At 41.9% G+C, this 16,527-nt stretch overlaps 1 protein-coding gene across 1 annotated transcript; it reads left to right on the plus strand.

Moving 5' to 3' along the window:
• Positions 1–258: 258 nt before the first annotated feature.
• On the plus strand, positions 259–13,083 carry elmod1 (ELMO/CED-12 domain containing 1). The gene is made up of 11 exons (XM_069718832.1): positions 259–375; positions 784–856; positions 4,661–4,806; positions 5,167–5,195; positions 5,305–5,402; positions 5,566–5,695; positions 6,204–6,337; positions 6,561–6,629; positions 8,532–8,582; positions 9,375–9,508; positions 10,046–13,083. The coding sequence occupies exons 2-11, from the start codon at positions 840–842 to the stop codon at positions 10,219–10,221; spliced, it is 984 nt and encodes a 327-aa protein (XP_069574933.1). The 5' UTR covers positions 259–375; positions 784–839; the 3' UTR covers positions 10,222–13,083.
• Positions 13,084–16,527: the final 3,444 nt, after the last annotated feature.

Below are 16,527 nucleotides of genomic sequence, written 5' to 3' on the forward strand. Positions count from 1 at the left end.
TCCTCCTCTGCCTGCTTTGTTATTTTAAGCTTTACAGGAGTGTGAAAAGTGACGAAACGCATGAAATTATCCAGATTTATCTCTGAAATATATTCTTACATAACGATATAAGGACTCTGCTTTACAAATACTGTTTTTTTTAATTTGATTTATTTTTTGCATCAAACTGACATAAAGCATGTGAGTTGGTGAGGTTTGCTGTGCTGGTGGAGCCTGTGTGCTCTGCAGTGCGTTGCTGTGCTGTAGCTTTTAGACGGCAGCTCCGAGCTCAGTCAGTGACTGTCATCATGGAGGAGCAGCAGACGACTGCAGCCGAGTGAAGAGCACCAAACGCCGCATCCCGCCTCTGTTCCGTCTCTTGACCGTCTCAAATCGGTAAGAATAAAAAAAAACGATGCAGTGATTTAAAAAAAATTTTTTAATTGCATGTCTGCAGACGATGTTGAATTTGCAAACTGCAGCGACGGATTATTCAAGTGTTTGTGCTCCGGTTTTGCTAATCAGCCTGGAGACGAGCGAGCGGTTAATCGGATGTCTTTGCTGGCTCGTGGCTCCTCTGCGGGGTGAAACGAGGCGCGAGATAAACGTTCATTTGCAGGGTGTTTCTGTTTGGTTTCGTGCGTGCTGAAGAAAACGCCGCACAGCGCAGGAAAGCCGCAGATTGACATGCGGCTTGTTCCTTCTTCTTCTTCAGCACCGCGGACAGCTCCGGAGCCGCGCGGCCTGACCGGAAAAATCAACCTTCTTCATCATCATCATCATCATCATCTCTTCTGATTTCAGGTGGATCCTCAGCCGAGACAGCACCGGACACACCTGAGGGGTGACAAGCGGCCGAGATGAAGCATTTTCTGAGGTACAGTCAGCCTCTTTTGTTAAGATGGAGTCACATCTCTCTGAAGGAATTCATTCACAGCTCCCCTCCTCCTCCTCTGAGCCTCCCTCTCCCTGTTTGTCCTGCATCTAATTATGTGTTTATACCAAACCCCTGGGGGCTGGTTCACTCCCAGTCCTCCCAGTGAAGCTCCTCTCCATAGATCCCGGTAGTGTTGCCTGTGAAGTGGATGTTGTGTGTGTGAACTGGTTGGAAGCGAGCAGGCCTCTTCATTATGGAGCACATGTAAACCAAGAGCTCTCCAGAGGTGCTTCTATTAATAACTCCACTCCTGTCTTGCTTTTTCATACGTGCACATGTATTCAGCTGCATTTTAAAACACAGAGGTTTTGGTAAAATTACTATCATGATCAGTCTTATTCTCGTTTTTTTTTTTTTTTTTTTTAATCTTAGGAGACTGGTCTTCTTTTAACTAAAAGCCTTTGGATCAAAACCTGGATTGACTTTGACCTGGATGACTGAGATCCTTTATACACAGATCAATCTTGTGATAAAAAGATATATAAATACTGATGTTCTCATTGTCAAAGTGCGGCGCAGAAGGCATGGAAATCATTAGGATGCTAAATAAATACAATAAAAAAAAAAATCAAATAATAAAAAAAAGAAAAAGACACAAATAGGAATTAAAAAGAGAAAATAGTGGATAGAAAATAAATGTTTCTCCGCAAAGTATGAATGATGAGTTGGATTAATTTTAAATATGTCATCAACATGATTTCGGATGATGATGATGAGGAGGAGGAGGAGTGGACTCCTAATGTAATGTCTGAATATATGTATTGAAGATATGTATTGTGGCCCTCAACCACCCATTTTGGTCCATGTTATGGAATATAATGGAGTTTTGTTCAAATTTGAGTTTCCATTTATCAAACTAGTAAATAAAGCTCACTAACTGCTGGAATAGAATAATGTGGCTGGATTTTGTCTGCTCAGCACAAATGTGACTCTTTCTTCATTATATGTCGTTAAATTCAACTTTTCAGTCAGTAAAAGTCCAAGAATTTGATATTTGACTCAGTTAAAGATAAAACTTATCTTATTCATTTCCTTTAAATGGCTTTCTCCTTTTGTTTCTCACAGTTTAGACTCCATTTTCCCATAAATCCCGTCTCCTTTTACCTCTTATTAAAACCTGAAGAGAGTAAATCCGCTCTCAGTCGACGTTTTGCTCCCTTCGTTGTGGTCTCAGAGATATTTAGCTTCATTAACTTTTAATGACCGGCGGAGGCTGCCAACATTTTGTCACCGACGGCTGTGTTTGTTTACAATAATTACACTAATTGTGTTACAATGGATGCAGTAATAGTTCAGTGATGTGAAAATGACTCGCGTGGTACCTTTTAATGGCTTTTGGCGGACGGAGGAAGTTTGAAGGAGGCCCTTCAAGGAACGGCCGGTCGTTATCAAAGCAGCAGGGTTGGAGAGGTCCTGTAGTTCGTGGGTCAGCGCCCGGCTGTCGAGTCCACGTCACGAGTTTGAAGAGTTGTCGCTTTGATTGGAAGTCAAGTCGGTTTTATTCACATCTGAAATGTGCTTCACAGTGTTTCAACCGCAGGCCGCTGGTTGTAGTGTTAAAAGTATTTTATTATTATTCAACGTCTGTATCATTTGTAAGAGACACAAATCTATAAACTATCAGGTAATTAGCATCTGATTTCTGTCCGAGATTTAAAAAAAATAATTAAATAACTGATTATAGTTGGAAGTTACAAGGTCACACATTTATTGTTCATCTACAGGATGTTATAAAATATCATACATAAGGCTGTTGTCACGGGGCCAAATATTTCGGTGTGGAGGGCCAGATTTGGTCCACAAGCTGCAATTTACCTCCAACTGCTGCACAAAATAATAACACCGTCTGTTCTCAGACCTTCAGTTGTGATAAAGAGCTGCTTTTAACCTACGAAAACCCGCAAACTGGAGGAGATATTTAAGAAACCTTTGGAGGAGCAACAGATTAGAGATCCTTCTTCCAGGGTGGGGGGGTCATGCAATAGATATTATCCGTGCAAAAAGGGAAGATTGTTTTACCATCCCAACTGAAAATAGCATATGCTTTTTCTTAACAACAAACAGCAAAAGCCCAAAAACCCACAGAGAAGCCCCGAGTCCGTCTTCCAGCCTCCACCGAGAAGAAAAAAAGAGTCTCCTGCATGAATCCTGAGAGGCAAGATCCAGGGTTCAAAAGTGTCTTTGAAGCACTCATTGCTGCTAGTGAAGCTTCAAATGCTGTGAACATCCAAAACACGACTCAGATGAGCTCATGGACACTTTGAGCGTCTCCTCCCTGCTGGCTTTCAGCAGCTGGATGGTCAGAGGATCTTAGATCAGAGTAAATCAAACTGAAACTGAAGGACACCAAAATAGGACTTGGAAAAAAAAAAAGAGGTAGAACATGTCACCCCTTCCTCGTCCTCAATAAAACTCCAGCTGCAGGACGGTGTTGTAAAACCTCTCCGACCTGCTCAACAAGTGCAGCAGCGCTGACCTTTTACGTGTCAGACTCCTTTGAGAAATGAATTGGCGCGTTGCGGCTTCGCTCGTTCAAGGTCGTCGTATCAGACCCTGCTGTGACCTCCCCTCCGTCCTGCCTCTCGCTCGCAGCTCGCTACCTCGGAGGGGAACGAAGTGACGGAGTGTCTGCACGAGCTGTTTAACATGCCGCTCTCATCCAGAGAGAGAGAGAGAGAGAGAAAGGAATTAATCCCTCCGCAATGTACTTACCTTCTTTTTGTTGACAGAAGACGATGCTCCGCTGTGATCCTTCGGCAGCAGAAGGGTTTATTTCTGTTGTAAACTCACAAAGAAACAAACACACACACACAGAGAGGGAGGTTGTTTTTTTCTCTCTCTTCTCCTAAGGTTAGTCAAAGAGCAGGTTTTGTTTTTGTTTCTCTGCTCTTCTTGGATGATAGATGGAGAAATAACCGTTTGATTGAGTGTTTTTTCAGCCTTCACAGTGCCGAGCGAAGCGGAGCAGGAGATCATTTAAGCCCCCGCAGTCTCCTAATGGGCCACTATGCGTTTCCGGAGACGTGTCCGTTTTCATTCTCAGCATCACCTGTAAAAATAGCCCACTTTGATGTGTTTGCGAGTCTCTCCTGGCAGACACCAAGTCAGGCACAATCTCTCCCGACTTTCCTCCTCTGTCTTTCTTCCCTGCTCCTCTCTTCTCTCTGTCTGTTGGATTTCTACGTCTGGGTACGATCTCTCTGTAACAATTAACCTACTTTCATGCTACAAAATGAGCTGGAAATATATTCACTTCCAATATCCTGAGATGCAGAGCTCTGAAGAAGACCTGGTTAAATGCTTTTTTTTTTTTTTTTTTTTTTTTTACAAGAAATTACAGTTAAAGCAGTCATGTCTGTGGTTATTCTCTGAATCAGGGGTCTCCAACCCGAAGGTTCAAACAATATGCAGCGCTTTCCCTTACATTTACCTAAAACAGGTATTCTGACCCCAAAATATTTTTCCATGTAAGCAAATTCTCACACTTGAGAACTGGAGCTGTTTGTTTTGTCAGTCGACTCCTATTAACGGCCCCGCATACAGTTTATTTCAAACAATATAAAATCAACCAAATTTGGAGGACAAAAAAAAAGCAAACCGTTGAAAGCAGCCATGAGTACGTATCGTTTTTCCTTTATAAAAGGTAACAGGACGTACACGTAGGCCTCTATAATGTCCGTCATCTGTGTCTGCGTCTGATCTGTCCACCTGTTAACCAATATCCCCTCGTCTTGTCCCCTCCAGGGTGGTGACCCAGTTCTTTGTGTTCCTCTACTGTAAATGTCTGTGGCGGGGCCTGAAGTTTGTGGTCAGGAAGTTTACGGGCCGCTGCGAGCTGCAGCGAATCTGCTACAACAACAAGCAGGGAGCCCGCAGGACCCTCAAGATCGGTAGGACCTCAAACTGCCTGCATGCTGCCGGATATTTTTGATGTTCAGTCAGTTCACTCATGCAGAAAGGAACAGCTTTGGCACCGATAAGGTTACTGCAGTTAAAGGAGCGGTGTGTCGGATTGAAGCGCCTGAAACCCGAGCAGAGAAACTTCAAAAATGACACCAAAGAGTTTTGAATGCTGGTTTTCGTCAGCAGTCGTGTGATTGTATTCAGGATCGCAAGGAGACACATTGGACACATTACTGTTGTCTTCATATAGATTCAGTGTTTTATAATAAACCGTGAATTCTGTGAAGCTGCTGAAAAAACATCCCTGCTTCTCGTTTGTCTCCCACTTTGCATCGTTTGTCTCCCAGAGTCGTCCCTGAGGTACTCCAAGAACGAGGTACGGCTCTCTAAACCTGTCGATATGTTTAAAACACGCACCAACGTCCGATACATTAAACGTGCGTCCTTCACTTCGTCCTCTCCGTCTCTGCTCGCGTCCCCTCCAGCTGCTGCAGTCCGCCCTCAGCGTCCACCCTGACAAAGTGGAGAAGACCATCGACGGCATCATGGCGCTGAAGAAGATCAACCCTGACACCAACCCACAGTGAGACACCGCACTTCATCACTCCTGTTCCTCCCCCGGAGTGTCGCCTGCTTTAGTAGCTGCGAACGTGACTCTGTGATTAAATAACGCTCTCTTCTGCTTCCTCATCGACGATGAACAGCTCACCTCATTAACAGATCTGAATTGTCCCGTGTGTCCCCAGGCTGGGCATCTCCCTGCAGGCCAGCCTGCTGCAGATCGTGGGCTACCGGAGTCTGGTGGCCGAGGTGGAGAAGCTGCGCCGGGAGCCGTACGACAGCGAGAACCCCGAGCACGAGGACATGCTGATGAAGGTACGCAGCTCTCCGTGGCTGTTGGAGGGATGAAAGCTCCTCAACAGGAGCAATCGGGTTTATGTAAACTGAACCTGAGAGAGGTATCATCTATGTTGGTGCATGTTGGAAAAGATGTCAAATAAATAGGCTAGTGATTTTCAACCTTTTCTTTTTTTTGTTGTCGTCGACTCCGTCAGATGAACTCCACCATTTTTGTCCATTGAGTTCAATTCAGTTTTATTTATAGTGTAAAATGACTACAGAATATGGTCCCAATACACTTTACAAACACAAAGACAAGCCATATTAAAATGTCAAGGAAATAGCCAAATAAAAAAAAAAAAAGTGAACAACGAGGATGTAATTGAATAGGATTTTAAACAACCGTCTTAAATTGGCGATGTTAAAGGAAATGTTAAAAGTGTGTGTGTGTGTGTGTGTGTGTGTGTGTGTGTGTGTGTGTGTGTGTGTGTGTGTGTGTGTGTGTGTGTGTGTGTGTGTGTGTGTGTGTGTGTGTGTATTGCAGCTATGGAAGGAGCTGCGTCCCGACACACCCCTCACCGGACGCATCTCTAAACAGTGGTGTGAGATCGGTTTCCAAGGCAGCGATCCCAAGACGGACTTCCGGGGGATGGGCCTGCTGGGCCTGCACAACCTGCTGTGAGCTCTCGGCCCGGAGGGACACACACAGTTTACACACACACACACACACACACACACACACACACACACACACACACACACACACACACACACACACACACACACACACACACGCACACACGGGCTACACCTGTGTTAGTGTTCAGTCAATAAACACACCAGACTAATGAAATAATCCACGTGCACGGGCGGGATCTTCCTCTCTCTCGTCTTCCTGCAGGTATTTTGCAGAACACGACAAGGTGACCGCTCTGCAGATGCTCCACGACTCGCTGCAACCAAAGCACAAGTACGTTCGTCGAAGGAATACACCGAGTTTTATTGGTAGAACATCTCTGGTTGAGCGCTTGTGTGCGGGAGTTAAACTTGAAGCCATGTGGAGCTAAAACTTAACTTTGTAAAAGAGGAAGGTGCACCGTGAGCTTCATCGCATCCGACTTTCTAACCAACTAAGATTTGATCAGCAAGATGATGCTGGAGAAAATTACTAAATGAAACGATGTGCTGGAAATATTATCAAAAGCAGAACAAAGTGAATCGTTCACTCTGCAGTCAACTGAAATAGGAAGACGTAGTTTTATTTGCTTGAACTTTAGGGAGTTGGTGGAGACCAAAACTGAGCTCAAAGTGAGTGAATGCAGGACTCTAACTAGTGCTTAGTGCTGTTTTCTGAAGAATATTAACTTTAATAGTGATCATCATCATCATCCTCATCACTTCTGGAAAGATTCACTGTCAAATTTTTAACTCTACCTCAAACTTGGTGTATCCTTGTGTACTTTAAACTGCACTTAATCATCCATATTCACCGTTTTCTGCTTGATTATTCTCACTCTTACAGCCTGATGTCATCCACTGCCTCACCTTTTACTGACTGCCGCTGCTGCTGCTTGTCTTGTTTGTCATCGACATCCCAGCGAGCCGTCTCATCTCTCTTCTTCTTCTTCTGTTTATCTCCACCTCCACCTCCATCTCCGCCCATGCCGTCGCTCTCTGTCTGTCACACGCACTGTAGGAGCACACACAGAAAGTCCAGGTACTCGGCTTCACTTCCATTCGCGTGCTGTTTGCTGCATTCACGGCTCTCGACCTTTTCAGGGTTGACGTTTCATGCACTTAAACGCGGTGAGATGGATTTATATGTGCGCACAGAAGAAAGTACCTCAATCATCTGAGCATTTTTCTATCTGTCACAAATAGAATCAGTACTTTAGGAAAATACTGCATTTTCCGAGGTGAAACTACACATTTGGAAGCAGCTGTTGAAGATTTAGATCTTCTGCAGGAACAAAAAAAATGGCAGCATTGTCCTTTAAATGACTAGTTAGAGGGAAATCCTCAAACAAACAAAGAAATTGTTTCGTAATATACAAAATAATCTCTCAACAGTTCAGGATTTAGGCTGAAATGATGAAAATGTAAAGTCACAATGATCTAAAAAAAAATCTATTTCATGTGCTTGCATGCATTTATTGCTCATTTGAATAAAAACATATTTTTCTTAAATAATACATTATATTCATATGTGCTTTTCAGGATACTCAAAGATGCTTCACAGGTTAAAAATGATCAAAACAACAATAAAAGTATAAATCCCGCAGCAACATATGAAAAACCATTCAAATAAAGTGAGACGTTGATCATTGAGGATTTTTTTTTTTCTATAGTTAACAAACAACTTAAGACTTGCAGCTATATACATCTATTTCAAAAATACAATAAATTCCTTTTTAAATAAACACATTTTCTTGGATAATTTCCATTTCTGTTTTGAAGCAGATTGAAATAAGCGTGTAGAGTTTGTGGAAAATGAACTGAAACAGGTGAGGACTCATCTCGGATGTGATATTTTCTAATGAGGTCCAGACCTCGTTTTTAAACCTCTGGGACTCTGACTTGACTCATTATTTGAGGAGTTAACCGCATGTTAGTTTACAGTTTCATACTTTAGAGCAACCTGTTAAAGTGTTAAGTCTTTCCGTATACAAGCTGTTTCCATCAGTTCAAAGAGGCCAGCTCCTGAAAGGTTCTCTGTAGGTTTAGTTTGTATCCTGACTGTGTTGCACTTCTTCACATGCAGACAGTGCATGATTCAAGTGTGTGTGTGTGTGTGTGTGTGTGTGTGTGTGTGTGTGTGTGTGTGTGTGTGTGTGTGTGTGTGTGTGTGTGTGTGTGTGTGTGTCCTTCGCAGTGACGTAAACAAGCCTGAGTGGGAACAGAAGAACCTGGACAAAGCTATCGGGTGAGTATCTCTGCACATGTTTTACATGTAGACCTGTGTGTGTGTGTGTGTGTGTGTGTGTGTGTGTGTGTGTGTGTGTGTGTGTGTGTGTGTGTGTGTGTGTGTGTGTGTGTGTGTGTGTGGAGGAGGAGGATGAGGAGGAGGAGAATCTGGGCCGCTGGAGCTGTGTGAGTTTTGGCCTCAATATGGAGCAGTTTCAGCATGTGAGCGTGTGTGTGTGTGTGTGTGTGTGTGTGTGTGTGTGTGTGTGTGTGTGTGTGTGTGTGTGTGTGTGTGTGTGTGTGTGTATGGGCTTTGCCAGGAAGAGGAAAGTAAAAGATGCTGAACATCAAATGATGAGCGAGCCTTTGAAAATAAGGAGGCGCAAACACTGTATTTTTCCTTTTTATGCAAATTTTGTTCAAGATATTTCTAATTGTATTTCTTTTTAAAGATTTTTTGAGTTATTTCTTTTCTTCACACCAGACAGACGTCCTGACGATTTATCTCTCCTGGAGTTTATTGTCCATATTAAAACATTTGCAGCAATTAATCTGGAAGCAAAAAAAACTACAGCTTCAATTAAAATCAATGTACTGTACGTCTGCCAAATTTGGCTTGTTTATGGAGCTTTCTCGTGATCCATTTTTTTCTCTGTCTGAAAACATCTTCATGAAGTTTAACCTGTGAACGCCGACGCTTTTGTGAAATGCTAAAAACCACGTCGCCCTCACTCCTCCGGTGAAACCACCCTCACAAATTAACAACAGCGTCCTACACACTGACTTCTGCATCCGTATCTCCCCCCTGCAGCTATTCTTTTGCCATTGTGGGCATCAACATCACCGACCTGGCCTACTCTCTGCTGGTGAGCGGAGCTCTGAAGACCCACCTGTACAACGTGGCCCCGGAGATGCCCAGCCTGATGCACTTCCAGCAGACCTTCTGTAAGTGAATTAAAAAAAAAAATTCTACAAAAGCAGATGTTTTAAAAAAAAATTTGTTTATGGTAGCTGGGTGTTGAGACCAAAAACGGAGCGACACGGACGTAAATACTGGACTAGCCAGAAAAATGGCACAGTGATAGAAAATGAGTCAGATGTTGTGTTTTCAGAGTGTGTTGCTGCCCCCTGGTGGCCAAAATAATCTGACTGAAGCAGCTGCAACACGCTGTAAACTAAACACTGACATATTATTATCATTGGATTAGATTTGGAGACTTCTTTTGCACATTTAGCCGCTCTGTGTGCTTCACTACGTTCACCAGAGAGGTTTCTTTTTGATTCAGCCCACCTGCGCGAGCATAAACTAAATAAACCGTAAAGATTGTTGACTGGAAAACCAAAACAATGCGCTCTAAGATGTTAAAACGCAGGCAAAGGATGACTCCTTTCGGATCAGCCGCTCATACGAGCAGATCTTTTCACATACAGAACAGTAAAAGTACAACTTTTTAAAATTTTTAAACCTTTTCTTCGTGGCAGGTTACCTGATGCAGGAGTTTCAGCGTTTCTGGATCGAGGAGGATCCCAGCGACATCATGGAGTTCAACCGCATCCGCTCCAAGTTCCACCGGAGGATCCTGCGGCAGCTGAAGAACCCGGACATGGCTCTGTGCCCCCACTTCTCCGCCTCCGACCTCCACCTGGTCAACCTCTAAACACCCCGCTCCCCCCCTCCTGTGACCACCACCGCCGCCGCCCTCACCGAGCCCCTCGTACCCCCTCAGAGGTTTCTCCCCCGGATGTCTGGTAGGCCGACGGAAAAATCAGTCACACACACGAGTTCCTCAAAACCGCTGGACACATCTGGGGAGACTCTCTGCCTTTCCCTGCTCAGCCCGACTCGTTCCAGCTAACGTCATGTCACCGTCACTGCCAACAGCTCACACACACACACACACACACACACACACACACACACACACACACACACACACACACACACACACACACACACACACACACACAGAGAGAGAGAGAAAATGAAACCTTACTCAAACCTTAAAACAAGTTTTTAAAATTGAACCTTTAAAGTTTGGGGGAATTTTGTTTGCTGGCAGGAAGGCAGTCGAGTCCCCACAATGTGAGTAAAGCAAACACACACAAACACCCCAGGACCCCCCCCCCCCACACACACACACAGAAAATTAAACCTTATTTGGTCCTTAAACCAAGTATTCAACATAAAATGTAATGATTACAATTTTGGGGAATTAATTTTGCTTTGGCAGAAAGGGATTTGAGTCCCCACAATATCAGTAAAACAAGTACACACACACACACACACACACACACACACACACACACACACACACACACACACACACACACACACACACACACACACACACACACACACTGCCTCGACGCCCTCACTGCAGCGTTAGACCACCAGCATCAGAGACGACCATAGCGATTGTAGCTGTGCATGAGGAGGCCGCGCCACACCGTCACCGCCCATCGTTACCTGTTGCTTTAACGATTCATGACGATTGTATATCAGCCGTTACGCCTCCGTTTCCAACCCTTTGTCTTTATTAAAAATAAACCAACAAACCAAATTTACTTTTCTCAGCCAAAAATAGCTCTTAGATTACAAGCGTGGTGAATATTTAAGGCAGTTAGCTGGTCGGCAATTAAGTTTTGTATTCGAATGAAGAGATAAATAATATATATATACATATATATATATATATGTATATATATATATATATATATGTGAGTTTAAATGATCTCTGCCGGCGCTGACTCAATCAAACTAAATAGTGCCACTTCACTTCTTCACTTCGTAGATTGTACCTTTGTAAACACCGAAGACTTCTCCTTGCCAAAATATCGAATGTGGAGAAAAACCAACAATCAACAGCAGCGGTTTGTTTCTCGTGAGCTCGAGTCTTTTTAAGTTTTTGTAAACCTGCGAAATGATGTTCAGAAAAATATTGACTGAATGTGCAGCACTTTCAGGCGGCACGGAAACTTCCTCTTGCAGTTTATATCTTGGCGGTTTTGTTTCCTCGTGCGCGCGTCCAGAAAACTCTGAAAACGACATTTTGAAGGTTAGTTTACAGGTTTTGCATTAGATTTAGTTTTTGCCTTTGATTTGACCTGAGATTCCTTCACGCTCACGTTCATGATTGTTTGCTTCTCTTTTAGTCCATTGAATGTGACACTTTGTCCATTGTTGTATCAGCCAAAGCAATAATTTACATTCATCTCACTGCACATTTCTTTAAATGTGTTTATTTGCACCGCGCGTGCCTGAGTTTTTTTTTTTTAATTTATTTATTTTTATTTTGAACTCAGAGCTGAAATGCTAATCAACTTACAGTGGCTACATGGAGCTAAATTCTCATCACATTTTTATAAAAAAAATTACTGTAAATAAACGTCCTCTCAACTTTGGCAAGGAATTTGTCCGGACATTAAAGTCAGAGTTGTTCCACGACGTGAAGTTTGAAACGCTGAAGACGGATGCGTCGACCAGCCAGTCGATGCAGCAGCTGCAGAGCTCTCACCGTCGAAACGAACACAACTTTTTATCTAAACTATTTTCCCTACAAGTCACCGTCAGCTTCCTACTGTGGACAAACATGCATGTTTTTAATTTAATGTCTTTATTTTTACCTGGAAAATGTGATTTTTTTTTTTTTTTTTTTTTTTCAAACGAGACCAGACCAAAAAAAATTAAAAAACAACAACAACAACAACCAGTAGGAACACAACAGAGGACACAGAGGTGCTGTTACACGATTATAAACACAACAACAGAAACAACTTTTACTTAACTGATGATTTGATAATATGAATGCAGACTTCGGTAACACCCGAGCTCGTTCGCTTTCTGGAGCTCCAATTTGATCGTCGTCTCAGCTCTGAGTCACACGTTTGAGTTTATTTTGTATTTATTTATTTATTCTTTTGCCCACGTGTGACACACGACACGTGCACTTCTTCACGCAGCAGCGTTGCTTCTCTCGAACACACGACCACTGTAATTTGACGACGACACGCGTTGTCGTCGCACCGCTGAAACTGTACGATAGTAACGTTGTTTTACTGCCTCGCTGTTGATCGTGTCGGAGTAGAATCGAAATACTTTCGTTCCTTTTAGAGGTTGAATGTCAGTGTTACGCAGTTGTTTACTTCTGTGAATGTCAGTGCTGGTTTCATCTCCCCCTGCTTGAATTTTTTTGTGTTTACTTTGCACTATCGTAAGAATATATATATATATATATATAAATTAAATTAAAAAAAAAATCAGTTTTTCTTTTATGATAATTAATCAGTGATTTGTGGTGTAGGGGCCGACGCGCCCCACGATACTGTAGATGAAGTTAGGTACTTTGCTGCTGTATATTAACTGCTTTGAAACTGCCTATAAGACCTCGATCTGCATGATATTTTCATCATCACCGCTCTGGTATTCTGTATTCTTCAGTAAAGTACTTCTAGATATTGTAACGGTGTGCTTCATTTGTGTTGTACTTTTTGAGACCACAATAAAAAAAACAACAACTATATGTCAGGTAAAATCATTGTTGACTGATTTTTTTATTTTAAATTTTTTTTTTATGTATGACCTTTATCTTTTACTACTTTAATGTATATTAAATCGGAGGACGCTTACTGAACGACACGGGAGGATTTTAACCGATTTTAAGGACCATTAAGAAATATTCAACCATTTCAAAAAAATATTTGAATCATAAGAAAAACACATTTCAGACGTCACAGTCAGGCAGCAGGACCACACACACACTCGGCGTTTTTACTGAACTGTCTTCGAGTGGACTTTGAGATCTCACAGAAACTCGCGAGATAAAACGTGACTACGGAACAAACACGAACAGGGCTGCGGGCCGTCGTCGTCAGCAGCTGTTTGCACCGGTGTGATGCGTTTTAACCGGTAAAACAAAGCGGGAGTGGAAAAAAAACGAACTGTGGAGGAAGTTGTGGCTCAGAAGAAGGAATCGGCGCTGCTGGTAAATGTTGCTGCGGGAGCTGGAGGTGAGTTGGAAATAAAGTTTTATTCATGGTCTCAAACGGGGCAAGCATAGACAGGTGGAAGGATTTAAGTTTTTTATTTTTATTTAAAAAAAAAAAGAAAAATAACAAAATATTTATTTTTTAAAATTTATTTAAATTTTTTAAATGATTTTTATTGCATTTTTGTGATAAACTGAAGGATTTCTCTCATTCAAATTTATGTTGAAGGTGAAAAATAAACAGTAAATTGAAGCCATGCTGTCTACAATGTGTGTGATAAAAATAGGAACTTCACTGGTTGTATATTTTTTATTTATTTCTACTGTGCACGGAAGTCAAATTATGACGACTATGCAGCTGTTTTCTTAAACGCATTAATTTGATATGAACAGCAGAGGGCAGTAAACTCACACGTTATCTGAGCTGAGTGGAAGCAATAAGATATACTGTATTCGAGGTTGTCATGGTGACATTTGACAGGAGGGATGTTTCCAGATGTGTTTGTTGTTTTCCACATAATACTAAGTCCCAAGCTGTATAATTATTTTTTTGTGCGTATATAGTGTGTGTGTGTATTGGTCTTACTTTTTTTTTTAAGTTTTTTTTTTTTTTTGATCTATCTTATTTTATTGTAAACGTATTGGTAATTTTTTAAAAAATTTTTTATTGTGTGCACCTTTTTCTTCCTAATTGTGTTTCTATGCTGCCGTCTATATTTCCCCACTGTGGGATTAATAAGATAGATAGATAGATAGATAGATTCTTTATTAATCCCCAAGGGGAAATCCTTTCACTACAGCAGCATTTATAGATACAGGAAAGAAATAAAATAACAGTAAAAAAATATTAAATATAAAATGCACAGTATATACAATAAAATAAAATAGAATAATTAAATTAAAACTAACTAAACAATAGTGCAAAGTTTTTAAAATATTTTTTTTTATATTTAAACAACCAAGAAAAAGAGACAACAGACAACGGTGTTATTGTTGTGTGTGTAATGAAGTCGTATCTTATCTGTCTGTCTGTAACGTGATCAGATCCACACAGTCCGTCTCTCCCTCTATTTCAGAAACTACAGATTCTTAACATTTACAATATCAAGTTTTTTCAAATGTATGGCTCAGTTTTAGTCCTAATATACAGTGTTAAGTGTGTGACATCTTATTAATGCAAACACACTTTGAAGACACAACGAAGAGCACGAACACTTATAAATGAAAGATGTCAGTCTTTGATTTTTTTTTTTAATAAGTTTGCAAATGTTTCTAAAAACATAGATTGACGGGAGTAAATGCAATTTTTTTTTCAAGGCCGGTTCTGCAGGACTTTTAAATTTGATCAGGTGATCGGTAGCTTCGGACAAACCTGGCGAGGCCAAATGGGCAGTGTGTTGTCTTTTTACCGAAGACTTTCCTCCACCTCGTCAACAGAGCCCTACAGTCTCGTATCTGAAACGCTAACGTAGTTCTCACAAGGATAGAAGTACGCCGACACAAAACACACTTCTCTTGACAGCTTGTCAGAGGGATGCGTTGGCAAATTCGGGAGTGTTTCTAGTTTGTTTCCCGACATCGGAGAGAGAGAGAGGAGGAGGCTGCAGTGTGTCACGATAATGCAAGTGGAGATACATGCACATCACATCAAAGCGGTGGATTAGTGCGGATCAGCTGCAGACAAACTCTGGTGTAATGAGAGTTAAGTCAGAACTGCAGGGCAGCGTTAGAAGTCAACACATTAACGTAAGTGTTGGCAATCCTCACTTTAGTCAGCACTTCTTAAGCTGTCTGCCTGCAGAAAATACATCTTTCTGATTCAGACAACAAAAACATGTTTGCAGGGAGAAAACAACTATACAAATTAGAGCGCCATAACTTTGTTTATATTTGCCCCTTTTTTTTTTTTTTCAAGCTGTGTGTGGTGTTTGAGTGACAGCTCCCTCGCCCTTATCGCTGCCTTCGGTGCTAATCTAGACATGCAAGTGGGTCGCGTATAGATGCCAGTGACGACGACCTTGAAATGCTAGTTTCTAATGTCAGAATGGTTCGTCACTGATTTGTTTCGTAAAGTAATTAGAGATCCTACCGGCCTGATTTTAAATCAGTCACTTCAACCCAGACGTGGGCTCCTCTCGCCTCTCGGTAGTCTTTTTTTTTTCTGGGGGGGGGGCAAGTGACCTTCCAACACTCCAGAATATAACAATACATAAAGTTTGCCCCCATAAACTTTCATGGACTCGACTTTGCAGGTGCAGCCGGCTGGCGATAGCGTCAAATCAGCTGCACCTGTTAGTCTCTGCTGCTCTGTGCACGTCTATTAACGGGATCAAAGAAAATAATAAAAAAAAAACATTTTCTAAAGGGAAATCAGATAAAGTAGGTTGAAATATAGTGTCATAAATATGTAATATTATAATAACTCTTTCCTGTGAGCTTGAGATGCAGCTTCTGTGAAGCGTACGGCCGCCTCAACCGTTTTAGAAATTCACAACTTGTCATAAATATCTTTAAGAGTTTCCTTTTAAAAACAGTTTTACTAAAAAAACAACAACCAAAGTGCTGTCTGTGATGGATTCCCTATCTTTAAGTTTCAGGCAGTTTTTTATTTATTTAAATTAATTTTGTGATGAACCAGAGGTCAATCTGCACCCATCGCACTTTTGAAGCTAATGAGCTAAAACATGAAAAGCAGGAGTAATGTGAGTTGATGCGGTCGGGGTGGTGGTGAGGTTAAAACATGAGCTGTAGAATAAGTTACATCCCAAATGTGAAGGTGGAGGCAGCGTGGGCGGAGCCTCAGAGGCAGCTGTCACCTGGATGTTAATGACACTTCGGTTGGGTTCGTCTCTCCTGTGACCTTTCACTGAGGACACAGTTTAAAGGAGAGAAATGCATGTTGGCTCAAAGTTTAACTCGATGAAGAGGCTGTTTCATCTCAGCTCTTACGGATATGAAGGCAACTGACGAATGTGAACC

The sequence above is a fragment of the Brachyistius frenatus genome, unplaced genomic scaffold (assembly GCF_029030835.1).
Source record: "Brachyistius frenatus isolate BFR_SWC_R1_liver_20210118 unplaced genomic scaffold, ASM2903083v1 Contig_200, whole genome shotgun sequence".
In the NCBI taxonomy this organism is placed as follows: domain Eukaryota; kingdom Metazoa; phylum Chordata; class Actinopteri; family Embiotocidae; genus Brachyistius; species Brachyistius frenatus.